This window comes from Plutella xylostella, chromosome 22 (genome assembly GCF_932276165.1).
Source record: "Plutella xylostella chromosome 22, ilPluXylo3.1, whole genome shotgun sequence".
Taxonomy (NCBI): domain Eukaryota; kingdom Metazoa; phylum Arthropoda; class Insecta; order Lepidoptera; family Plutellidae; genus Plutella; species Plutella xylostella.
Genome location: NC_064002.1, coordinates 8,524,775 through 8,552,124, shown reverse-complemented (window position 1 = coordinate 8,552,124; position 27,350 = coordinate 8,524,775). Strand labels below are relative to the sequence as shown.

Below are 27,350 nucleotides of genomic sequence, written 5' to 3'. Positions count from 1 at the left end.
GTTACCTAATAGAGTAGATATAGTTAGAGACTTTTAATTGCTCAATTTGTTCTAGTAAAGTACTTGCTTACCTTTGTCGCAGAGTGATTGAGTAGCGAAATCGGATATTGGTAAAACTTCAAATAGGGTCTGACCTTCAAGCATTATTCTAAGTTTCAAAATTTGATATTCATGTGTTTCTTGCATTCACATTTTGAGGCCAATAGAAGATCTCGTTTTCGTAATGATTGGTGACATTAGTCATTATCTACTAAGATTTATTACGTTTCAATTTAATCAAAGTAACCTACATAAAATGTTGTCGTAAAAATGCACAATATACTTACTTGATAGGCAAGTATTTAAATTTTATCAAAATGTGTAGGAAATAAATAAATAGCCTATGTAGGTAAGTATTTGCTTTATCTGAGGTTCATAAATGAGAATATCAAGCACCCGCAGTCATTTTGTAGATTAGTCAAATGTTTTATATTTGAAATGTAACTTGCAGAGGTGTTTGGTCTCGTTGTTTACATTATGTCGGTATAGCTGCTCCTGCTAATGTCATAATTGACCCAATCTATACTTAATGTTTTTTTATATAAAATACTTTTATATTATTTACCTGCACTACACTTTATAGAACAAATCTATGAATTTTATTGCAGGTATAATTTTCCCACGACGAGGGCTACCATGAAAATTGACATAACTAATTCTGGTGGTATTGGAATTGACCAATTTGTCAACAAACCGTAGTGCTTCGCAAAACATTCGGTCAAGTCTTCGGAAGAGGTTGCGCGTAAAATTTCGTAAAATTGTATTAGCTCACGCAATGTTGGTACTATAGTAATAGTAGATTTGCCATTATTTGCTGCTTCTCAATATTTGTAATGATTTTTATTATTTTCCACAGTTATAATAACATTTGCGATTTAGAGACAAACCTACTTTAAATACCAACCAATATGTACACTACTATTTTATCATACACACTACGAAGGGTAACCTTTTTTGGCGTAAGGGAGCTGAAAATATATTATACAGACCGGTGAAGTGGGCATGGGGAAAATTACCCATGCCTACCATAAAGATTAGTTTCGTACATAGATATTCGTATTTACATGACACAAGTTACAATAAACTAGAGGACCCAATTTGATCCTTAAATCTACCAAATAAACCAAATAGACTGAAAACCCAAACTTCCAAACGTCTTTGTGGTACTTACTCGAATTTAGAGTTTTTTTCTAACACAAAGAGTCAAGCTTCGTCTATCATGATGACGCTTGCAAGCCCCTTTTAAACTGTCAGTTCGTTCTAATATCCGCAACATGCATAAAAAATTGAATGCAATATTTATGATGGCATCTTTTCACTGGTTACTAAAGCTTACGAAAAAGGCAACCTTTCCGTTTTGATGTTCACGGACGTTCCACTGAGCGGAGCTCACGATCTGCTCATCAGTTAAGCTTCATCCATGACAGCATCTTCCAGGTTTCGCGATCGCTGACCCACTGATATTTCCCGTAATAGCAAACTAATACATCACAGAATAGAATCAGTTAACAATTTACAACACCTTCGCTTACAGAAAATTTATCTCAAAATTGTAATTTTAACTTTTAATAATAATAATAAATTTAATTTATTCAGTACAAGAAACACAGTTAAAAACTTAAAGTTATAAGAATAACAATGAAAATATGTTGTACAAGATAATCGTAAGCTTCTGAAACCTGCACTAGGGAGACCTGTGCGGCAGGTATCAGTGCCCTTACAGTTAGAGTGTTACAGTATAAAGTTAATTAAACTATTTAGTAACTTCCTTAATCTTTGTAAATTTATTTTAATGCCTACTTACTACGAACGTACTATAGTTTGCGTTGCAAAGTACCTAGGTTCTTTGTAACACGGTTGAGTAATGATGGCTCTTTACTTGTTGTATGGTTATAGATTTAATTTGTTTCCTAGGAGTTGATTAAAGTGTCATTTTGTAAATTGAAAATATTGCGAAATATCACAAATTGTCCGGGGGCGATCGTGACTAACAAAATGCACAATTGTACATATTCATTGGATTCTCAGAATGTTAAATAATAGCAATTATACTGCATATTATGTCGTTACAATTTTCATAGTAGATATACAATCTTTACGCTTATTACGTCTATGCGGGCATGTTGCGTCTAAATAAATGTAAGTAGTTCTAATGAAAACGTAAAATGCATTCGCAGGTATTTACGCCAACTTTCTTAATAAATAATAGGGCTCCAAAAACACCACAAACATCTTACATCTTTGAATCCATGAAGGCGAGGTATTTATTGTACTCAAGGTGTCACGCGTCTATAGTTGGAAAATAATTTTAAAAAATATGGTCCCCAACCACTTTTTTGTCGGTTGGTGGCTTTCTGTTTTTTTTGTATTTAATGGCGCGAGTTCAGTATGAGTGATTAATTCATGAAACACATTTAATTCTTCAAATAAAATGAAAAATGTGTCTGAACCTTCCCAAGCAAAGTGTCACGTTTACAAATAGCGGGTTACAATGTGAGTTACTTAACAAAGACGTGTAATGATTTTGTTCTAATTCTCCTGTTGCGCAGATCACTGTGCTCATCCATTCTATGCTAATTGACGGGCGACATGGTAAGTATGCCAAATTGCTATTAACTAGAACCAATTTCAATAAACTTGCATTGCTCGGTAGTTTGTTTAGTTGCTTAAGTTTAATTACTAAATTATAGGCAGGAAATAAAAGAAATTCTAAATTTTTTCCACAAGCAAAAATTATCATATAAAGATCCCATTTTCTTGAACCATTAGTGAAATACACATATGTTCACCAAAAGTATTTCATCATTACATCCACTTGTGAGAAGACAAGCAACAAGGAATAATACAAGAATGGAATTGAAAGCGTTCTGACTTCATTACTAACAAGAATAAACCGCAGATTTTATCTGAAATTGAGTCTCAATTGCACTACGTATGCGCAAGGCGTTGCAAGCCGCACCGAAAAATATTAATGATGTTCGTAATACTAGTATAGTTCCGTAGTGTAACAATGAGGCTTCATATAACAGTATGAGTATTTCACATAATGACATAGATAAGTTGGCACAGTCAAATCTATTGTGTTCTTGAAGCACACTATTTGTTATGGCGATAGGAGAGAGTTTGCCATCGTGACAATCGTTGTCAGCAAGTTCGTTAGCCAAATTGGATTGGAAATGATACTATTTATGTACGGTGGCCTGCGCCTAAAAGTATACAGGCGGAGTTTTTAAAATAGCAATCCCTGATGATGAAGGGACCAGCTACATCGGTTATAAATCCGGGGACGTGTTGTGTGTGATATGTGTAGCAGTGGTGTTTATGTGGATGTGCTTGAGCAGCATGTGAGCTTGAGATCGCTATTTTAAAAACTCCGCCTGTATACTTTTAGGCGAAGGCCACCGTACTAATACATTTCAAATTTAGAGATAAATTTTATTTAATACCTTAAAACTCAAAACGACAAGTCGAGCCAAAAAGCGGCACGGCCGTACCATCCTTTTCTCGAAGCAATTCAGGCCATTTTCGACCCCCTGTAACTTCATTGTGAATAAAACTAGAAGACTGAATTTTCAATAACCATGCAGGCATTGTAAAGACAGGGTATATTTCAAATTTCATTAAATTTGAAACAGTAGTTTAAGAATTATAACGGGTCAAAGTTTCTTAATTTTGTCACTCACTCACTCACCGATCATAAAAATTCAAAGGCACTTCTTGCAGACCCAGAAGCTTCAACTTTGGAATATAAGTAGTGTTTGGTGTATGAATCAAGGAAAAACCAGAATATTTCGCACTAAATAATTTAATTAACACGTGTTTTCATGCGATGGCCGAGTCAATATATTTATATAAAACATTAATGATTTTTAAGATTGAGATGCGTGCGTGGATAAGACTTGGTATTACATGGATCTCACAACTTTTTACCGTAGAAGAACTGAGTTACGAGAATTGTTTTTTTTTGACAAGTATTGTTTTTGATGGGATTAAATTGACATGACTGTAGACATAGACACCGTAACGTTATTTATAGTTTTAGACTTTCATTTTTTTTAAAATTCTTAACTAGTTAAATGAAAATTGTATACAGCAGTGATTTAACTGAAAAACTCAAGGTTCTTACTTAACTTAACTAAATCTTGTACATCTTTTGACAGATTCCTTGCCTCAATAACGGTTAAAAGTTTTCATCACCCTACACAACAGCAACACTACATACAATAATGATGCCGTTATTTTTAACAACGCGCGTTTTTGCCTAAATCTTCTTATGTGCTTGTTGCCAAATAAACCGTGTGAGGAATATTTTTGAATGCAGTTTATGACCCAACCATCCCACCGTACCGGTTCAAAAAAGTTTATGTCCATAACTTATTCATTTAATACAAATAGATGGTACAGAAACATTATAATTTTTGTGATAATGCAAGCAGGTACAGCATTGAAGGGTTGACTTTTCCTTCTAAAATATTTAATGATTATTTGGGATTTAAGTGAAGTTGAATTCAAAAGATAAAAATATTTTTAATGATAAATCGTTTAACCAGCATCTTTTAATTATACGTAATGAAATACTCGTAAGTTGTTTGTTTTTAAGCTTCATTTGATACTTATACACTCGCGAGCAACGAAAAAGTTCCACTTGTCATTGCCGATCCATATGTCACGGCTACTTTTTGATTGCTCATTGAGTATATTACCACACACACACACACGCACTCACGCCTTGTACTAATGTACTCCCTTGCGGGGTAGGCAGAGGTGCATTGCTGCACCCACTTTTCGCCAGAGTGTTATGTTAGTCCCAATGTAATAGGGGGCGGGCTTATTGCCATTTTACGGGCACATCCAAGACCCGGGAACAAATATCTGTGTTTAAACAAATATCTGCCCCAGCCGAGAATCGAACCCGGGACCATCGGCTCAGTAGTCAGGGTCACTAACCACTACGCCATTCGGTCGCCTATGAATTCGAAATCAATATTTAAAACAAGAAAATGTTATTCCAAAAATATTTTCTTTTCTTTATAATATAAATGTACACTTACTTCCATTAAATTTGTCAACATACGTATTTATGCACTGCAGGTAGGTAAATAAATTGATTACGTAAAGCCATTGCAACGATAAAATGAAGGATGAACGCGTCTTGCATTGAATACGATTTGATCTAAATACGAGTTTGGTGTACATTCACACAGCAACCATATAGTGCTGCTTAAGCGTATTTTGGTGATGAAAGCATGATAATTTTATCATTCGTAGGTTACTTTACAGTGATCATTTTAAGATGTGAAGGAAAGCTGGATTGGACCCCTAACTGAATAATGTCTTGCTAGTCGAATTTCGACCACGGCGGTCAATCTCATTTGAGATTAGCTATCGGCGAGACTATATAGATTATAGCACTCTCTGTTCTGTCACTCTCTCAGAACCCAATGGGACGGATTGACCGACACGGCTGGAGAGACCTAGGCATGGATCGTTTCACTGTTTCAGACCTCAGGTGGTCAGTCTTTTATGAACTAGCCAAAAACGGAACCACAATTTAGGTAAACAAATTGATACCCACAGGGATCCAACCGAATGTATTTTTTGGCCAAATGTGAACTGTTTCTTGTATCTAGATACACTATATAGAAAACACAAGCAAGAGTTTCTAAGCATTTGAAAGTACATTTACTTATTAAATTAACTGTACATAAATTGTATGTGAAGATTGGTAAGTAGACTTTCTTGTTTTGTAGCTTCGCGACCAAGAGCCCTTTAGGTTGTAAGTTCACGCAACGGTGAAAGGCTCTTCGTTTTAAAATTAATCTACAAGTTACCTTTAATGGCTGCGTTCGTATTTTACTAATAGGATAAAATATTGTCTCATTGATCTTCTTCTTCTTCTTTCGTGTCAGTGAACATGCGAATTTTTTAATTTATTCAGACCAAAAAGAAGCAACTTTGATAGCATTCTGGTTGGCCTGGCGTAAGTCTACCCGAGGGCAGGTGGAAGGGCACAGGGGACAGGAGAGTAAATGCTTCATAGTGTGGGGGGCGGTACCACAGTCGCATAGGTTGGTACCAACGGTAAAGCCCCGCTTGCAAAGATTGTCCTTGCAGCAGCTTACCTCTGCTAGCAACCGATTTAGAGTCTTACAAATGTGCCAGGGAAAACTGTTACCGGGAGCAAGTTTTTCCTCAAGAGGTAGTAAAGGATCCTGGGGCTGTCTCATTGATAAAATCCACCTTCTGCAAAGCCAATGCTAAGCTTTGTTGTAAGAAATGCCTTTTTGCGGTTGCACTGTCTAATCTGCACAGAGGTGTAGCTAGATTGTGATTGTTTCCTGCCATGGAACACTGGGGGCAAATTAGAGAACATTAGTTACATTACACGGTTAACAGATATAGGTTCCTTAAACTATAGTTTACATATACCTACTCATCAAACTTTGATACTTTCTATGTTTCTAAAATCATTATATTATACACAATATAGTTTGCCTGTTTTAACACTACTAACATAATTGATACCGTAAAGCTGAATCCATGATAAATTATAAACTAAATCTTAATAAATTCATAGATTGAATATTAATAGCGATACTATAAAACAAGCGACGACATTAAATTTAACACAAATTTTATCTGCAACAGATTGATCAAGAACATTGAATTTATCATATTTAACACTTTACGTTTATAAATTCATAATAAAAAATATGCATTATGCATGTGTTGACCATGATCTCCGCATAATGGTTAGGAATATTGAAGACGTTTTGATATTAAAACTTGCTTAAGCGTATTTATTTATTTACACTTTATTGTACACAAAAATCAATTTTTACATGGAAACATTTAAAAAACATAGCTAATAATTTGCGCACAAAGGCGGACTTATTGCTAAAAATCAATTTCTACCAGCCAACCTTTGATTGGTGGTTATCGGTTGTATGTAATGTAAGCTCTTAAAATGTACAATAATAAATTTAGGTATATAAACAATCACAAAAATAACAACTTTAATTTAAACTAATAAATGGGATATCTACCTATAATTTTAGTAATGCCTAAACCTTAAACAACTACATATATTAGCGTACTTTGGTGGTGACTAGTCCGCGTAGTACCGTAACTCATTTAACAACTAGAAAGGGTCGTAAATTCTCCGTTAAATAACAAAGTTTAAGCAATAGTTGCAATTTAATTGAATGTGGAAAATGTGAAAGAGTATGTCTTGATCGTGTGGACTGACTTTACTAACAGTATGTAAAGCTTTCAATAATACAGACCTCTCTAATTCAGACCTATATGTAGACTGTGCTTTGGCAGAGATTTGTATTCCCAACGTTATACAAATATTATGTACGAATATAATTGCTGACATTCGCTACATTGTCATTCAGTAGTTATGATATAGACAATTATGACGTGGTTTTGGAAGATCTTATTACTATTTTTCCTCGCAACCCCACACCTTACTTCTTCTTCTACTTTTAAATAAGTAGGTATTTTCTGGCCATTTTTCTGGCTAACTTATTTATGCAAAACTAAGCATTGTTACATTTTATCAGAGTAAAAATCCCTTTTAACCTCGAAGTAAATAAGCAATCTCAGATGGTTTTTATCGCCTGTACGTGTGAAGAATATTTTTTATTAGCTCTACCGCACCGAAACGAGGCTAAAATCGTGGCATTGAATCTCGGCGGTCCCTTTGTATTAATTAACACTGGCTTGCTGTGTTAATCCAAAAGCGGCTTTAATTCTTCAGCACAGAAGTAATTATTGCCTACTTTTATAGGCCGGTACACATAATGCGTAACATCCTTTGTCAAGATGTTTAGATGATGATTATAATAGCGTTAAACGATTTCCGTGTTAGTTTTTTATACAAAGGTTTTCTTGGCCAGTGCATGGTAAACAATGGTCGTGAAGCTAGCTGCAAAAACTAAAGGTATAATTACGCGAAGGTAATGGATACTCAGGTTAGGTCAAGTTCTTCCTCTTTAATTGAGTTGTATATTTCGTGTCGTAGTATTCAATATATCCGTTGCATGACTTCCATGCAATTCGTGTTCTTTAAAAGAAAATGCATTTAAGAAAAAACAATGTTCACTGCTATCAGTATGTAGGTACAACCTTCGTACAATAATAAGAATAACTGCTTACATTTTCTAATTTCTTTAGTAAGTAACTTACACACACTCTCACTCACGCGCACACACACACACACACACATACACACACACACACACACAAACACACACACACACACACACGAATTCACATTCTACATTTAAACTTTTGTAATGTTTAAATTAACTACCTATTTATAATAAAATAAAATAAATGTTAACTCTATTTTAACAGTATAGTTGTGACCCTACTTAATTTTCTAACTTACTTATTAAGAACATAATAATACCTACCTGTAAATGTGTCATTATTTTGTTTACAGACTTTGTTTGTTTAAGTGTACCTACTAACTTTGTAATACTGTACTGTACTTTACACCATTTAATTAGAAATAAGTACCTATGTAAAAATGTTCAATTATAAAATGGTTGTCATGTAGGGATGGGCGGGGTACCCAGTAACACAGGTTTGTCACCTTGAACAGGGCGGCTGTCTAATTCCAAAACACAGTAAGCGCCAACTTTAAAAAAAAAACGGGTCTTTGATTTATACATTATTTTAGGCGATTCCGCACATTCCTGCATTGTCAGAATATCAAAAAACAGCTTAGAAACGAAAATAGAATTTCTAAAAACCTAGTAACTCCACCCTGCGAAATCAAAAATGCCACGAAAACCATTTTAAAACACAGTAAGAGCCACCAACCATTTTAAAACACAGTAAGTGAAAATGACTTACTAGGTTTTAAATTGTCAATGGCGCTTACTAGGTTTTGAAATGGTCAGCAAAGGTCAATTTTTGCCCGTTAATTTTAGTAAGTCACAAATGGCATACATTATTACAAACACTTTTTTCGAAAAAATATCAGATATTTCAGAACCTGTATCTTTGAACCAATGAGATCTAGAGAGGTGGATTAAAAGTAGAACATAAGGAAATTTTGTCTTCTTTATAAAAGCCATAGAGACCTTTCTCGTCAGAACCTTTCTTCTAGCACTATTTTGCATAAACCAAAAAAAACTCAAACATTGCAAACTAATTTTAGCTCAAAATTTAGGAAATATTGTCTAATTTAAGGCAGCCATAAATAATGTTCGTGTCAGACATGCCTTCTTAATATGGCGATTTGGTTCATTTAGATAAAACTTAAAAATATGCCGGTATTTCAGCTATTACTTAGTGCGGTCCCCCCTATTACATTGGGACTAACAACTTTTATTATTGCAATTTCAATATACTTTACTTGACTTAAATTACACAATAATGGCTCTTACTAGGTTATAAAATGGTCAGTGAGGACGGTTTTAGGGTGAGAAAACCATTTAAAACCTAGTTAGTGTTTTCTTTTGTGCATTACAGCAACAATATTAGTCATATTTAAATGAAATAGTATTGTATGTAAAGCCTAGGTACTGCCGGTTCTTTTAAGCTTACATTCGTTTAGATATGTATCATAGTTTTACCAGGGCATTGAAATGAAGGGACAAAAACGTTTTTTGGCTCTCCTGAACATTTTGTCTCTTGGCTGTTACTGTGTTTTGAAATTGGACAGCCGAGGGGCCCTTGCAACTTGTACGGTTGATATAATTGAACAATAAACGATTTTGATTTTTGATTTTGAATAGCTAAATGATAAATATAGTGTAATATTATGCAACTATGAGGTGAGGATGCTGTAATTATTACACTCATGAGCAATGAAAAAGTTCCAGTAACATATGAAACGTCAATGGCAGGTGGAAATTTTTCATTGCTCTTGAGTGTATTATTACTTTAGTTCTAACAAATTGTTATGTATGTATATGAAATATAAGAATAACTACAGATATGTTGTACCTATTTATAACAAGACGGTACCTGCGTCATCAATAACTTTCATGATAGAAAAACAAAATGAGAGCTATAAAATGAAAGGACAGAGAAAGGGACCAATCAAATAGTAGTTACATTATATACAAACTTTCCTTAAATAAGAGAACAAAAAGAACAAAAACTCGAGATAACTTGAGAAAAAATATGTTAAGGTTGTAAATTTATACTCTGGAACTTACTGAATATACTTACAAGTACTGATGCATATATTATAAGTATAGATGGAACAGCGTAATATTTTACGTTAAATAATTTAATGTTAACCATAAAACTGCCTTACGATATTAAATTGATTGTATTTTGAATGATGTGCAATCTTTCTTAATTACATAAGTCCTAGTTAAGCCCCATAAAACCATTCGATATCCAGGTCCGAGAACCATTTCATGTACAGTCAGCAAAATATACATTGTAATGTAATGTAATTTAAAAATAATGTAATGTATATTGTGTGCCACCCCGGCGGAAACAGTTTGAATTGTATAATACTTTACCGATAAATTCAACTAATCTCCGCAGGTTAAATATTTTTCATGTCATATATCGATCCCGTCAGTGGATCATAAAATACAAGTGATTACGCTTGAAATAACGGCAGAGAAACTAAATAAATTTCTCTTCACTCGTATCTAGGTCCCACTAGTGCCCTTCATTGAGCTAGCTTAGATAAGAGCTGATTACGCTAGGAACTTTACTGGAACGCGTAACATATGTACTACCTAAGTAGACTAGTTATTGTGACCTGTCTCCGATCTTACGAAAGCCGTAATGGGCTACACTTTATATAATCGACCAAACGTGTCGATTAATCTTACTATACACCCCAGTTCTATCAATATATTGCCACTGATTTATTTATTCGCATAGATACTTGATGTATGGATTACAAAAAAAAGTTATTTATGAACCAGTTACAACCACCAGTGGACATTATCACTTACCATTATCTTCATACTACTACTTTGCTCTTCTATGATTAATTTGTTAAACTTTAATATGTATAATATATAGTTAATTCATTGCCAGTATTGACTCTTGACCTACGCGTTTCTTCCTAATCGCAATGACCACAATATGAATTCCTTACAATTGCGCCCTATCACAATAGTTTTGGACAGCAAAAGAAGTCATTAGAAAAAAAAAAGCGATTCTGTAAAATCAGACATCTCACTTCGATCTTCATTCTCCCTTCACCTTTCAATTCACGTATGTCATCTCATACATTATTTGTCAAAATCTCGAAATTGCGGAAATTGCAGAATGCCAATTTCAAAACTCACTCCGGATTCAGAATCGAGTTTTGACAATTAGCTTTATAGAATCGCACGGCAGTTCGGCAAGCTATTCAAAATGTAATAGTTATGTGTCTGGCGTGGGCTAGCAATCAACTACAACTATAATTGTTTGTGAGGCAGATCTATATTTGCCTTAAATAAACGTTTAACGTATGTACGTTTCTTGTGCGAATCACAGTGCGAATGCAGTTATTAATAAGGATATTTGCTTCCTAAGCTCAAAATATTGGCAGCAGGGAAGCTAATAGAAATGTGAATATCTATTGTCATAATAATATCTATTATTGGTATATTTTAGTTCTATAGGCACGTAGAGAATAATCGGTTGTGTAAGCCTTTAGCCAGTGGGTGGGTTCTATTAGCATTAGTTGGCCTGACAAATGCTACCTCTTTCTCATCTGACACATTGTCAAGGCAGCGAGCCAAGGAAACAGGCCAATTATGTGCCTTCATAATGTATTCACAGCGTCTTATGCTTCGGCATAAACTGAATCGCCTAAGAGCTGTTCATTTAGTTTGCAGTCTAGTCTCTATTGAGAAAATTATATGATTGAAAATATCTTGACATAGTCATAGTACCATGATAAGCTGACACTACAATAAGGCTTTATTGCGCTTCAATAATAAAGCAAGGAAGTATTGACATTGTATGTAGCGCAAGCTCAGAAACAGGCTTATCTACATGCCACATAGTTGCTAAATGTTTTAAATTGTTAAATACTTACCCGCTTCGGTAGAGACTTGGTATGTGATCATTATATTGTCAACATGAATTTCAAATATAAAATGGAGTGTCTATAGTTTCACAGTACTTACATAAAATCTTGTCTTATTGCCAATATTGAATTTATGTTTACGAATAGATATATGCTTTTATTCATGTAAAGCATAGGTTATGTATAAAGGAAGCTCTTAAAAAGAGATATATAAAATTAAACGTATTGCGTGCGTAAATATTTTTCCCACCTTATTGAAATCTAAGTTGAAACTAAGCAAGTAGGTATATTCAAGCTGTTATATATATATTATAAAATTGGTGTAGAGTTATGGTAAAAATTATAATTAAACGAATGCCCTAAAGCACAATTTCTCTGGCATACTAACGACACGTTTTACACTTAGTACATATATTACAAACACGCAGTTGCAAATTAAGCAGCCACTTGGCAGCAAAAAAGCATTTCTCAACACAACTCGACTAACTTAAAAGGACAAGGCGCGTTCCTGATTTATTACTGAGTGACTTTACTTACTGATTCTTAACTTGCACGAAATTTCTAATAGGTATTCTATAAAAAGATTCGAATTTTGATTACGATTAGATTACATAGGTCTTGGAACTGGTTTGGATTTTTTAAATGTCAAAAATGTCTCACGTTTGTTTGTTACAGAAAGTTGGCTATAATTTGGGTATCTAAAATCTGTCGTAATACTGACATATATTTTCACTTGTTCATGTTCAATTTCTAAACGATCTAGAAATGTTTCAAAACCGTTTTATGTTTCAGAATCAGTGTCCTAAGAATGCGGCGCGCTTTTATGACAAATTCCCTCGCACTTTTAGGGAAATAAAACACTATATACGGTGTCATTCTACTGGTTAAAGTCACAAATTAAATTTATTGCCGCCAGTCGCATGAATGCAGCTTATATTTATCCTATCTCATATTGGACCGCTCTTTGCGTAAATAATCTCGGGGCACGAGGCAGTTGCTGACAGCATCAGGTTGGTAAATTTTGATAAAGCACGCTATATACAGGCTGTTTAAATAATATTAGAAAGGTAGCTCGATGTTCTAAACTTTTGATTTGATGTAAATACTCAAATAGTATTTTTCAACTATAACTTTACTGAACATTCCTAACAAGTATCGCGACTGGGTAGGCAAATGATTTTTAGAATAAGAGTGTAACCTCTTTTTGGGCAATAATAGGTACCACTCACACTCAGCTTAATACACTACATTTTTTGACCCTGTCATACTCAATGACCGGCGTATTTATTCATTCAAATATGGAAGTTTCGTGATTTTGAGGGTAGGTCAACCATGACATTATAGGTATGCTTACTATGCAATATTAAATTATTATATAGGTATTATTTGTATGGCGTGGCACTTGCATTAATATTTGCCCGGCCACTCTCACTTTAAAACTGGTAGGTAGGTAATGTTGACAGATGTCAAGGGTTATAAATCTCTTCCCTATTAGTTTTAACTTACGGAACCTTAGTCGGTAAACTTACATTCACTTTTACATACGAGTGTACTTATTCGTAATTTGACACTACACGACGTGACGTGTACAGTCAGAATAAGAGATAAATATCCACCCCGGCCTACAGGTGGTGTCAACTACCTTCACCGTAAGAGTATGTGGTGTGATTGTACTTAAATTTCTCATTTCTAAAGAATTCTTTGGTACTTACATACCTCTACCATAAAAATCCTAAGTTGATAGGAATTTGTGGATACATGTCACGATTTGAATTGAATCCATCTCGCAAGTACCTACTATCATAAAGTACTTTTGATTGCCAACTATTAATGTACTCTTAACTAATCTTCAATATCGCAAGTAAACAAACATTAATTTGATACGCACCCAGCAATATTAGAATTTCATTATAAATCTTAGCAAATAGCCGTTATAGTAACAATAAATAGCATGAAGAATGGCAGGTATAAAGTTCAATTGATTAAATGAAGTGAATCTAATTCATTATAATCGCATCTATCTTTATCTTTACTATAACATTTTTTAGGGTTCTCTTCTCATCACTTATATCCAATAAGAAATTATTGGATACGTGTACGTACGTAGGTTACCAAGGTAGAATTTAGTAGTTATAGTACTACCACAGCTACATCATTAGAAACGTTTGTCGGAGGTCCGTTTCAGCATCGAAATATATAGATTCACTTTTAGGTACTTTAAAATAATATTTTACTTATGGAATAACTGTTTAACGCAAATTGAAGTTTGCAGATTGATTATTACCGCTTTAAGCGATAAGACCGCCATTTTTGTACATAGTTTATAGTATTTAAGTTATGTAAGTTTCTTTTATGTGTGCGTGTACAAATAAAGAATATTCTATTTATCTATAATACGTACGTAATTATTTATTAAAACTTCATAAAACCATAATACAACATTTTACAACTTCACGGAAATGGGATGTAATTGAATGATGATGAAGTATTTTATTTATGCAATGGCAAAGTACTATCGGAGAACCTTAAAACTGAATGAAACACTGCTTTTAAATCTAGCAATTACGGACCCCGATAGTACGTACATAAATGGTGTTCAGTCAATTTGTATGCTGAGTGAGCTCTGGGAGGCTCTAGGTCGGTGGGTTTGGTAACAATTGGTGTTAGAAACTGGTTCATTATCAGTTCATCGGCTATTTGTAGGGAAATGTCAAACACTGTTTACTGTGCGAGTAGTCTGCGAATGTGAAGCATGTAAAGCAGGGTTTACACAAGCAATAAAAATGGCAGAATTCGAGTTCTGCAAGGTATTTTATAGTACCTACTGTCCTCTAATAATTGCATATATTATGATTTCATCATCATCATCATCAGCCCTTTATCGATATTGGTGGTCATAATATGCCTATCCCAATCATCAGCCCTTTATCCCAAGGAGTGCCTACGTGCTGTCCTAAGCTTGCCTCATCCAATCAATATAGGCTAGGATACCTATCTAACAGGTAACATGTAACCTATCTCCGGTCCAGAAGGCCGCAGGGCGTCCCACACTACGCTTGTCTGTTTGTGGAGGCTAAATGAGAACTTTTGCCCCACCTGTTATCGGTTCTTGGCATTATATTGCCGGCGTACTTCTGCTTACAGGTTTTAGTTCTCTACTACTTCTCCTAGATCGCATATTAGTCATATTTTACACCACGAAGAGTTTTTATGGTCAATAATTATAACACAGATTTAAAACTAATTTGTAGGTGTTAAATATATACGATAACTTTATATTTCATTACTCTTTAATCTTGAGAAGGTGTTAACAAATTAACCTCGATTGAAATCAGAATCAAAAGATTTTAAATACAATTATATCTATATTTAATCTGAAAGGAGATGTTTTATCGCACGGTTGTTATTTTATAAAAGTTGTGTAATAATAAGAGTTTTAATTTTGCACCCATGCGTTTCGAACATCTTATTTTATGACTGCTGGGATTTTTATTATTTTACTAAAGTTTTTCCAAAATATATTGCGTTTTTTGCAAACCCGTTCTTTGTATCTCTGTATTTTTTAATGTACCATATTGTTTAATAGTGATTTCAGTGAGTGATGCCTTCAGCTCGATTTCATGAGTAACGAACTTCATTTGTAATTCTAGTTTACTTATTAAGTACATTACATATACTAGAATTACAAATGGTGGAATACAATAGTTTAATTCTCTTATACGACTCATTGGTTTCAGTCATACCTTCATTTAGGTATATCAGAATTATAAGTTGTACATGGAAATTTTCTACTATTTCATCGATATTTACTTATTAGATTTATTTTATTTCTTTACAGATAAATAACTGCGCTGAGCGTGACACAGTGATCCTGTAGACCAAGGAGTTCATTATTGTAATCATGCGATTATCGACAAACTTACAGGTAAGAATATTTTGTAATGGAATAAATAACTTTATCTACAAATTAACTTTTTACACACAATAATTTAAGAATATTTTTCGTGTGAAGTGAATTGTTTGGGTTATTATTATTAATTAACTTAATATACCAAAAGTAAAGACCTATCTACGTACTATATAACTATTATTATTAGGCAGAGGGTACAACGACTTGCTTAAATTGCTTTAAGTTTGCTCGACCTAAATCTATGTTAACCGTGTAAATATACTACAGCAAACAAAGCTAATAATTTCCCAACTTAACTAAGCAGTTAACTGTACACCAGCAAAGTGCTTAGTTACCGTCGATAAAGGTTCTACCACCAGTTGCCTCACTAAATCAATTCACCAGAACATAAAACAAAATAGCCGTATATTAAACGTTTAGTTCTGTTAATAAAAACGTCAAGATGCCACGATAAAGATTATCTTCAGTGGAAACGAAACAAGGTCTTTCAAAAGTAGTTTGCTAACATCACATATAAACAATAGACTGGATAGTGCACTTCGCAACTGAAGCCATTTAACAAGTAAATTCAGCAAAAACAGAAATAAAGAGATTCACATAATAAATTTAGCCGTTTTGCGTCATAGTGCCAAGGTCTGCAGATGTTCTTTTTGATTGCTTTCGCTAAAATTGACCTATTCAGGTTAAGTTCTAAATTTGTTGTTTTGATTAGTTATTAATTTTGTAACTCTATCGATTAAACAATTTTTCATCTATGTCCAAGTAGTTGAAAGGTTAATGGACTTATTTGCAGAGTTATCTTCAGCCGCCGTCGGTAATTTGTACGCATGCTTAAAATAGCGGCTTAGGGCTCCCACACATACATCGTGCCACTCTCTCCCTCTGTCTCATTGAACACCTGAGAGTGAGAAGAAGACATTTCCACGACGCGATGTCGTATCGTGTTTATGTGTTCAAGCCCTCATACCCTGATGATACCTACCGAGTAGAGTGGCTGCAGCAGTGTTCTCGAGCACTCAGTCAATTGCAAGCCGTTGATTGGTCGAGGATCGGCCGAGATAACTCGCCACTCTGCTCGGTAGGTGTCATCACGACCCATCACGTCCCCACTGTTGGGGCACGGGTCTCCTTCTGATCAAGGAAGGGTTTTAGGCCTAGTCCACTGACCTAGTCGGTAGGTGTAATCAGTTACCTGCTTGTCTCTCACAGCTGCTGACATGCCTGATCGTGTACGCGTCCAGCGCACACGGCATCATGGTGAAGTTCGGCACCAGGGACGGGCCCATCCTGCCGGAGGTCCCTCGCGCCGCGGTCGCACACGCGCGGCCGAGTCGGACCCCCGCGCCCGTGTGGGAGGAGCGCAGTGGGGATGCACCCAACCCTTATGCTAACTGGTGAGGCTATTTCTTATACTCTGTCCATTATAACGGGTGATTTTTAAGAGCTTGAGAACTTTTTTAAAAAAAAAAACGCATAAAATTTTTCAAAATCTCATCGGTTCTTGATTTAAAACGTTAGATTGGTCCATGACATTTACTTGATGACTTACCGATGAGATTTTGCAAATTTTATGCGTTTTTTTTTTTAAAAGTTCTCAAGCTCTTAAAAAATCACCCGTTATAATTGGTTTCCTGACAGTCGAAATCCCATACATATTTGATGACTGCAAAGGAAAACCAACTTTACTTACCAGACATAAGGAAACGTCAAGAATACAATTACATAGTGGAAGCCCTATAGTAAGATAAGGTCCATCATCTATTGCTAGACATAGGCCTCTCATATGGAGCGACAAAACACATTGTCATTAGTATTCATCTGTCTAAATATAAACTTTTAACTGTTTATTATTTTTTTGTATATGTACAATAAAGTGTCTATAAATAAATAAATATAAACATACACCTATCAAGAAGGGAGTTATTCTAACTAATGTTGTTAAATATGGGCTAACATAAAATACTGCTGAAAGAAGATGTAGCAATACTTATATATTTTTTTATTCCAAAAGGTTAGGTTTAGGCTTAGAAGGTCTCTTCTACATATAGTTTTAGTTATGTACATAGGTTTAGTTTGTATAATATATAGGTAGTTTAGTTTGTAACATTCTTTATTATTACGAGTAGGCTTAAGTTACTATCTCATAATAATATATTGTAATATTTCCTCTAATTTAAATAAAAGTTATTTCCAAAAGTGTACTTATATTATACCTAATTTATTTACAAATCAATCTTTTGCTATAAGCGGTACCTACCGTTTTGCTCTATTGTATCCGCATCCCATGGTTCAGACATCGAATTGAAAACATAATTTTAAAAAATACCATTTTTATTTCTTTCTTCAGGCGCCCCGAACCCTTCATACCTCAACCGAGGTACACGCAAGTCATCTACAACCCTCCAGCCAACCAGTACAACAGCGCGAAGCATTTCGTCAACGCATACCTCCCTTACCCGAAGCCAATTGAAGTGCAACCACCGAAGATCCTGTTCACACCCTCACAAATAGTCTCGCAACTGAGCTCTCAGAGTGTTCCTGGGGTCGGCATCAGATACTTTGTACCCAACTTCACTCACGTTCAAGTTAATGATAGACCAATAGAGAAAGAGGAGAATCAGAATGATGTAGAGAGAAATGACGTGAGTGAAGGGAATGATGACGCGAACAGGGAGTACAACGAAGCCCAGTGGCAGAGAGAAAAGGAATCGGCGAAAAGGACCACGAGAACTACTAGTGAACAGGTATGAAATTTGGAGGAAAATAAGTGCAGAATTAATAGCAGAAGGAATTAAAATGATTGAGCCACAGCCCTTTACTTGTCAACTTGTCATATCTACATAAGTGGGAAAGTCATGTTTTTCTAACACAACGATTTGAATTTATATGTTGTAACGCAAATTTAACAACTCCTTCACACGTGAAACAAAAATACAGTTATACAATTAAATAAATAAATATTGTATTTATCTGAATTTCTTTTTTCAGGTTCAAGACGTACCCTTCGTATATCAATGGCCGGCGTACGTACCACATCGGAGACACTAATTTCATTAATATACTAATGTATGTTCCTAATATTAAGCCGTTGTCACTCACCGCAGTAGAATTCATTACGTAAAGTTCAGTACTAAAACACCGTACACTGTACAGTCAGCAGAAGAGATATATATGCCACTCTAGCGCATAGAGTTAAATTTGATTTTATGACTCATGGGTGGAAGATAGATGAATCGAATAATATTTTATAGGTAGGTAGGTAACAAACAATCTACTATACGTATTGTATTTTTCATGACAGGTATTACCCGTCAGTGTATCACAAAATTAAAGTGTTTGAACTGGGGTAGCATACATATCTCTTTTGCTGATTGTACCTACCTAAATTAAAACAACAGATAATTGAAACAAATTATAATTTTCCTATTAGGTAAAAGTGACCTGTTAAATCAGTTTAATATCAATGCTGTGATGTGGTAAGATAATTTTAAATAGTAATGTAAGAAATCGTGCCAGATGATGATGAAGATTCTAAGATCGACAGTGAATTTATAAAAATTGTTTTTTATATTTTATTATATATTAAAGACATACCTCAGTGTCTGAAAAAATTATTAAAGTAAATAACAGATTCTGGATAAAATTTACATTTATTATTTTCTCAGACACTGTTATTTTACAGAGCTGTCAATTTTAAACATAAGTTAACTAGATTTAACTTCAATCTAGTTTGTATTTTGTTATTGTTTTACAATTATTTCGAGCCTTCTTGCCTTCTTCTCCTTTTATGATGATCAATGATCATTTTAAAACTTCGCATGATCATAAATTGCAGTGAAGCAAACACGGAATATGATTTGTTTTTACGTTAACACTATCTATGATCACTCTAAAAGCATATAACAGACAGTGCAGAATAAAATTATGAGACGATTCAAACATTCCACATGAATAAATCATTTCATGAATTATTTATTTGTATAATGTTATTGGGCCTTAACCGAAATGACCAATATTTATATTTGTATGTACCTAATATTATTTGTCCTTAGATACTTCTAAGCAGTTATTGCAAGTTGCAACAACATATATTAGTATGGTATTAATCTATAAATACTGCTAAATGATGGACCCCATGGAGGTTAATCTATCTGTACAAAAAATTACGAGAGCTGTCATCGTCAGTAGCGCTTCAAAACTTCGTTCCTCGTAAAGTTGTAAGCTAGAGTGACCTCCCAGATACTCTGTAGTTATACCTTTGAATAGTACCTATTATGCTATTGTTGTAATGATACTTGACTTTATATGGGTAGTTAGGTATTACTAAGAAAATCATGACAAAATTTCTACTTTCCCTCCGTATGGTTAAAAATGAGAAAAGCTTCCTTGTAAAAATATGCAATTACATCAAACAGTTACGGAACGGAGAGGCCTCTATACTTAATGTTGTTAAACAAAAATGAATACTTAGTTACTGTTTGATCATTTCATGCTCAGTTAAATATTACTTAAGTACTTACTGTTTCTTGAAAATCTACAAATATGTATATGTATGTTGATGCTGTAATTATAACGCTTGTAAATATGTAAAATAAATACTAATAATATAAAATAGACCTTGATTCGTTTTATTTAATATCTGTATTTTTCATTTTAAGAAGCCTCTTGTATGATGTCCCTCATCTAGGTTAATACTCCAAAGATGGCCACCGATCATGGTTTTGGGGCATATCTGACCACCGGTATAAAAGAAGTAGTGACTTTAGCATTGCAGCCAGTACATACATTAGTAACTCGAGTAGTACTGCCATAAGAATAATAATCCCTATATATTGCTACGGGAGGTACCAAATTTCACAAACTCCATATTTATTTGCCATCTAAAAATAATTGGTCAGTTTGTGGTTTAGTGGAAATAAGACGCAATTATCAAATTACCATTACGGTAACAAGATATGTCGAAAGACATGTAATTTAGACAATCATCCCGCCTCGCAGCCAACGCAGGAGCTCAAAACGTAGCAAAAAATAGAAAACATGTTTTAGGAATGGGTAAGAGATTAGCTTGCCCTTACGAGCGGGTAATTATTTTAATCAAGAGGTACAGAAGATACAGCTCACTCAGCGCACTGCGGAAATAGAACCAAATTGCCGCACAAGGAACCGAGTACAGCAAGAATTTTCATAATTTTGAACCACTTCGCAATTACGGCATACAGAGTGCACGCTACTTGTTTCTTAACCTGAAATAATCGCTTGAACATAATTAAAGCAGCAACAACTCACAATTTAGTCTTCATTTCTGACGAAACTCTCTATCAACCTAAACTGTACTTATAGTTTTAGGTTCCTTCCACGGTTTTGGAATTCGCGATTTATTAGCGTAGTTCGGGGAATTATCCGTGAGTTCGGCCACGGGACCGCCTTGCGTAGATTGTTATTTCTCATTAGGAGGTATACGGTCACAGGACTAATTGGCACACATTACTGAGACATTAATCGTCGCGCATAACTCATAAAGCATCGCCAGATATGGCGCCAGGTTACAGTGTGACGGATTAATTTAATAAACTCCCAGGATCATTTATAGAAACTTTCATAATTGAACATCATTAAAATTCTTACAAATGAATTTTATTTATTACGACAACTGATGTCTTGATCCGTTTTTTTAATAGCATCGATGCATTTTTAAATATAGTTTGAGGTGCCGAGAAACCTGAACCCCCTCTCATAGTAACAATGCATCTAAGAGGGGTCAGGTTTATCTGCCCCTTACTGTACAAGGTTTATGGAATTCAATCAACATGTGAAATCTTTAAAAATAGGATACCGCCAACAAATTTTATGAAAGCGGTCCCAAAACTTGTGTCAGGGCGGCTATGTTCAGCATATACGAGTATGTTCACTGTTAGAGTTGTTTGATGACGGCAACCTACACAATGTAACAACAAAAAAAATAACACCAGGAAATATAACTCCTAGAAAGGATAATCAAATAAGTATTCTGTCGTAGGAGGGTTATAATTAAAAATGCCCACAAAAAGTTATATGATAAATAATATCATGTTATCAAACCCGATCTACTTCAAATGAGTCATTGTGAATTTCAATGTCTGAATCATATGATTAGTTACTGATGATATCTACCTATATTTATATAAAGGGTATTTCAAAATTACCAAAAAAAAATATTCATTTTCCATAGAAACTTTGTTGGTCACGTGACTTTTTACTATGGAGTTTTTTTTTTCGCGAATTTTGAAATTCTGATTTCAGTTTCGGGCTTAGATATACCATGCTGCACATGTAGGTTTCGGCTTAGTATACCCTTTTTGCAACACTCTGTGCATGCAGAACCTTAACAATTTAAGACGTAATATAAAACATAATAATTATTAAACGCTAAGTTGGTAGCTATTAATCAGATATAATATGCTTCATTTACTACGTTGCAAAAACTACATTTGTTGTTGGGATACCAATCATTATTATCATTAATCATAACAGTATTATCATTTAATTGCATAATTATGTCAGTTTCATTGTTTTCAATCATAAGTACATCAATTACCAATAATTTTCTTAAATTTTATAGTGAAACAGAGCATACATACAACAAATTACTTCAGATATTTTCTGGTCAATATTGTATGTATTAATAGCTGTAAGTTTTCCTTAAATGTAAAATAAAAATAAATAAAATAAATTATTTAAGAACAAAAGTATGGTAATGCGAAATTGATAGCCAGTTGTGTGTTGTACATTTTCAAACGTCCACACATTGGGCAGTCATTGACTGACAAATAGTAATTTGAAAGAATGTGTTTAACTTTTTTTCCACTGTATTTTATACAGTATACTAATAAAACGCATAAGTCGTTTTTCCCATATTAGTATTTCCATAGGTATACGTTAAACAATAGGCTGGTATATGACTATAAAGAAAGTCTAGAGTGACAGAAAGATTGTAGACAAAAACTGTTCTTCTCGTCTAAAGTAAAGGTAAAGCCACAATAATATTTAATATCGCAAGAAGGTTGGAAAATGTTTGGTGCAAGTTAATTAATTTCAAGAAACCATGGCTGTAATGAGATAACGGAGAAGATTTGAAGTGAAGTCGACTTCCACTCACTCACTTAGTGACTGCTATGCCGAAGGTCCCGGGTTCGATTCCCGGCTTGGGGCAGATATTTGTTTAAAGACAGATATTTGTACTCGGGTCTTGGGTATTGATATTTATATTTAGTATCTATATATCTATGTATTTGTGCAGATGTATCAGCTGTCCGACACCCATAACACAGGTTCTGCCTAGCTTGGGGTCGGATGGGCGTGTGTGAGATGTCCCCACATATTTATTTATTATTATTTATTTATTAATTCATAAAAAACTTCTACTTAGCCTGTCGGTGATAAACACGAGACACAAACGGTGTTTCACCGTGGCGTGGTGAAAGGATCAGCTAGTCAGAATAGCGTCGAGTTTTGAAAATTTGCGAGGGCAACCCTTTACCCTTTTTGCAATATTCTGTATACAGTAAGTATAGTTGATACGTTACTCGGCAAAGCTCCTTTTGTGCACCCCTCATGAATGATAATTTCGCATTTAATTTGTTCATCGATTTCTGCATGACATCTATTCTATACAGACAGAGAAAAACACGTCAAACTTAATTTTACACTGCATTTTAACGGCTCAACATAAAAAATATAGTTAGATAGCTCCCTAGGGCTATTTATGAGAATTAGTCTACTGACAATGTGACAAAGCCTTTATATACTGTACTACTTACCAAAGTAATTAATACCTATTGTAAGCACTCTTTAGATGGGAAAATATAGGTAAATAAAATTAATGTTACTAGTTTTCTACTGATTATTTACAATTAACGGGCACATCCAAGACCCGAGAACAAATATCTGTGTTTAAACAAATATCTGCCCCGGCCGGGAATCGAACCCGGGACCATCGGCTCAGTAGTCAGGGTCACAAACCACTACGCCATTCGGTCGTCATGGCAATAGGCCCGCCCCCTATTACATTGGGACTAACATACGCTCTGGCGAAAAGTGGGTGCAGCAATGCACCTCTGCCTACCCCGCAAGGGAGTACATTAGTACAAGGCGTGTTTTTTTTTTTATTTTTTTTTATTTACAATTATAGGTATAATAAAAGCCAAGGAGATTGCGTGTATGCTATCAAAGATGCAGGCTTTTAAATTAATCAATTCGAAACTGGTTATATCTGCATAATTTATTTTTAAACAGTAATCAATCAAAGATCATAAACTTAGCCTAGCAGCGTTTTATCAAAAAATAATTAGTATCCAAGGTATTTTACAAAACAAAAATTACAGCCTATATCTATTTTCAGCCCAGATACTTAAATACAGCAATTATGTAACGTGATGCATTTTAAATGGTAATTCTAATGAATTAGCAATATAAGGCGTAATAAATCTCTGGACATTGCCACATCCTATTTACATGGACGATTAACTGCGTTATGCGAAATGGAAAAGCTACAGCAGAAGTTAAATATTATCATATTATTATTAGGAAATATGATAGCTAAAATATGAATACAGTAAAGTTAAGAGTAAGTATAAACAGACAAAGGACATTAAATTTAATATCTATCATATAGTTGCTTTTCTCTTCACCATTATAGCATTTCCCTGGCTATTCCGGGTTTATAACCGGTAAGCTGTTGTTTATTAAAATTTCATAAAAATATACTATCATAGAACATGTTAGTAAAAATTATTACGCTAACGTTATTTATTTTTACTATTTAATCACACTTGAATAAATATGATATGCTCCTCAAAAAGAAGAAACACACTATAATCTAAAACCTATCATCCCATCATCCTATCATCCCAAAAGAAACACACTATAATCTAAAACCGTTCCGAATTCATAACGAGTTCAAATTACTTTCATCGAAAGTGCAAGTGATCCACAAATGAATTCTGATGACGTTCAAACGTCAAACACAATCAGCTGTTCAACCCATAGATTACTATGTATAAACCATAGACTTAGTATATACTGGCGTATAGACGAACAAAGCGAGCGAGGGAGAAGAAAATCCCTTACGGAAATTTGGCAAGTGAGAAAAGGATAGCGAATCCAATGAAAATGTGACTGATTTGAATGACAGAGCGTCACAATTGGGCACGCGGAAAATCAACACCTTAATATTTTGGATTTTTTGCGTACATCGTGGTTTATTTTCAGTAAATCTAATTGTATTCAACAATGGTAACATCTTCTGCGAGTGATTGTGGCGTTAATCATAGAAATAATCCTGAAAAATGCACATTTCACAGGTAAATACCAAAATAGTCATCACTGCCACGACACGTTTATTTTTGGTTAAAATTTGTCTTTTATCCTGTATTAAATATAAAATAATGCCAATGCTGTTGTTTACTTTCATATTTGGTGTATGTGGAAGTCCATTTGTTAATAATTTCCATGATTTTAGTGGATATATTTTTCATCAATTTATTTTACATGTACGCTAGGGATTGACTCAAATTAATCGATATCATTATCGATATTTTATCTTGAATGTTACCTATGAAAATAAGTGCTAGCTTGCGTTTACCGTCTCGTATCTGAACCATTTTGTCAGGGCAAGGTACATCTTTTAACAAATACATAAACTAATTATTTTCTATAATTTGTCCAACAGATTCCCTCTATAGATACTATAATAAGACGAAAGTGGTTGAACTTAGTTGGACGCGTTGGTTGGAATCCAAAGAAGAACTCTACCATTTGCAGCAATTCAACTTAAGAATGAATGTAAACTTAATAATTTAGGAAACGAAACTGTAATGAACCAGTTAAATAAATAAATATGTGGTTACATCTCAAACACGGGCATCCGAGGCAGAGCCAGTAATATGGGTCAGACAGATGATATATCTAAGATTGTTCCGTTTAAAAGTCAATAAAATAAGGAGCGATGAAAAAAGTGTTTTTATTTTTATTTATGCATTTTTTTACACTATGTCAAAATTATAATCTGGACAACAACAGTCTATGGAACAACTCTCTCCAAGGGTCGAACATCGAACTTCAATAACTTATCGATGGTCCTCCAAAGTAAACAAAGGTACATCACTAGCTAATGCACACACTGAAAAATCGAAATTGGTCACGTTTTATCGAGCTGTCAGTTCGTCTATACGCTAGTATATACTAAGTCTATGGTATAAACGGAAATGGTTCAACCTTTCACTCGACACTACGTCACGTGAATTCACTTTTGTCGACTCACTCTCACGCCGCGTCACACCAACGTCACGACGTGACGTCACGCAAATCACCAGATTCACTTTCATCCATTCACTTTCATTGAAAGTGCAAGTGACCCACCTGACCTACCCCAAAACGAAGATTGGTGTCATGCGAAAACGAGTTCTGATGAAAGCGAGAGTAGAACGGCGATGCGATGTGAAGATGATATTGTGTTAAGAAATGCGGGTCATCATATCCTTTTTTTCGTCACAAATACACTCTAATTATCTAGTATAGATGGATCAAGTTTTTTATTCCTTAAATGGAAAAAAATCAGACAACCTGATGACACAACTGATTAAGAAAATAACTACCTAAATCATAGATAGCTTTAATATGAACTAAAACCATTATTTTTATCGGCTTTTAATAAAAAAATGAACCTTTTCTAGCATGCACGCAATATGAAACTTGTCTTTGTTATAGTCAGTATAACCAGTCAGAAAATCTCTCATTCCACTAATCGAAGTATTGACATTGAGTGTACTTGGTACAGAATCACCTACAGTGCCACAAACTTATCTGTTCCGGTGACAGCTCACGTAAATGTGTAATATTTTTTCATTCTATAAGATTTTAAGTTAGCCAGTAGTATTAATCTAATCTATATTAATATATAATTCATTAGTAAATAATGAAATATGTATCAATTTAGTTCGCTCTCACCGGAACAGATAAGTTTGTCGCACTGTATCAGGGTTTAGCGATGAGAGTAATGATGGCACATGACATGATAGATAATGCAAATATAAAAAATGCGAAAATTATAGTCAAATTGTCGTGCATGACATCAGCACCAAATTGCATGTGCTGCGGTAAAGTCATAAACAGGTACACAATAGAAAAGAGCACAAGGACCGTGGTCAGATGCCGCCAATGGCTGTTTTTAAATATGGGCAAATCATTTACCATACAATATCGGTAAGTAAGTATATTATTTGAAAAATAATATTTATTTATTTATTTATTTATTTATTTATTTATTTATTTATTTATTTCTTGGAAAACAAACAGCATGCTGCAGCAATATGATGTATAAATATTTTTATGCGCGATACATGCTGCGCCTAG

At 34.3% G+C, this 27,350-nt stretch overlaps 1 protein-coding gene across 2 annotated transcripts in view; it reads left to right on the top strand.

The window, feature by feature from the left end:
* Nucleotides 1-20,578, top strand: part of LOC105396081 — a 29,842-nt gene extending 9,264 nt beyond the window's left edge. For both annotated transcript variants that reach the window (XM_048628938.1, XM_011568414.3), the window contains exons 2-5: nt 15,891-15,977; nt 17,172-17,356; nt 18,310-18,706; nt 18,951-20,578. In XM_048628938.1, the coding sequence (XP_048484895.1) occupies nt 15,954-15,977; nt 17,172-17,356; nt 18,310-18,706; nt 18,951-19,010 (666 nt within the window). In that variant the 5' untranslated portion in view covers nt 15,891-15,953 and the 3' untranslated portion in view covers nt 19,011-20,578. The remainder of the gene's footprint in view (nt 1-15,890; nt 15,978-17,171; nt 17,357-18,309; nt 18,707-18,950) is intronic.
* Nucleotides 20,579-27,350: the final 6,772 nt, after the last annotated feature.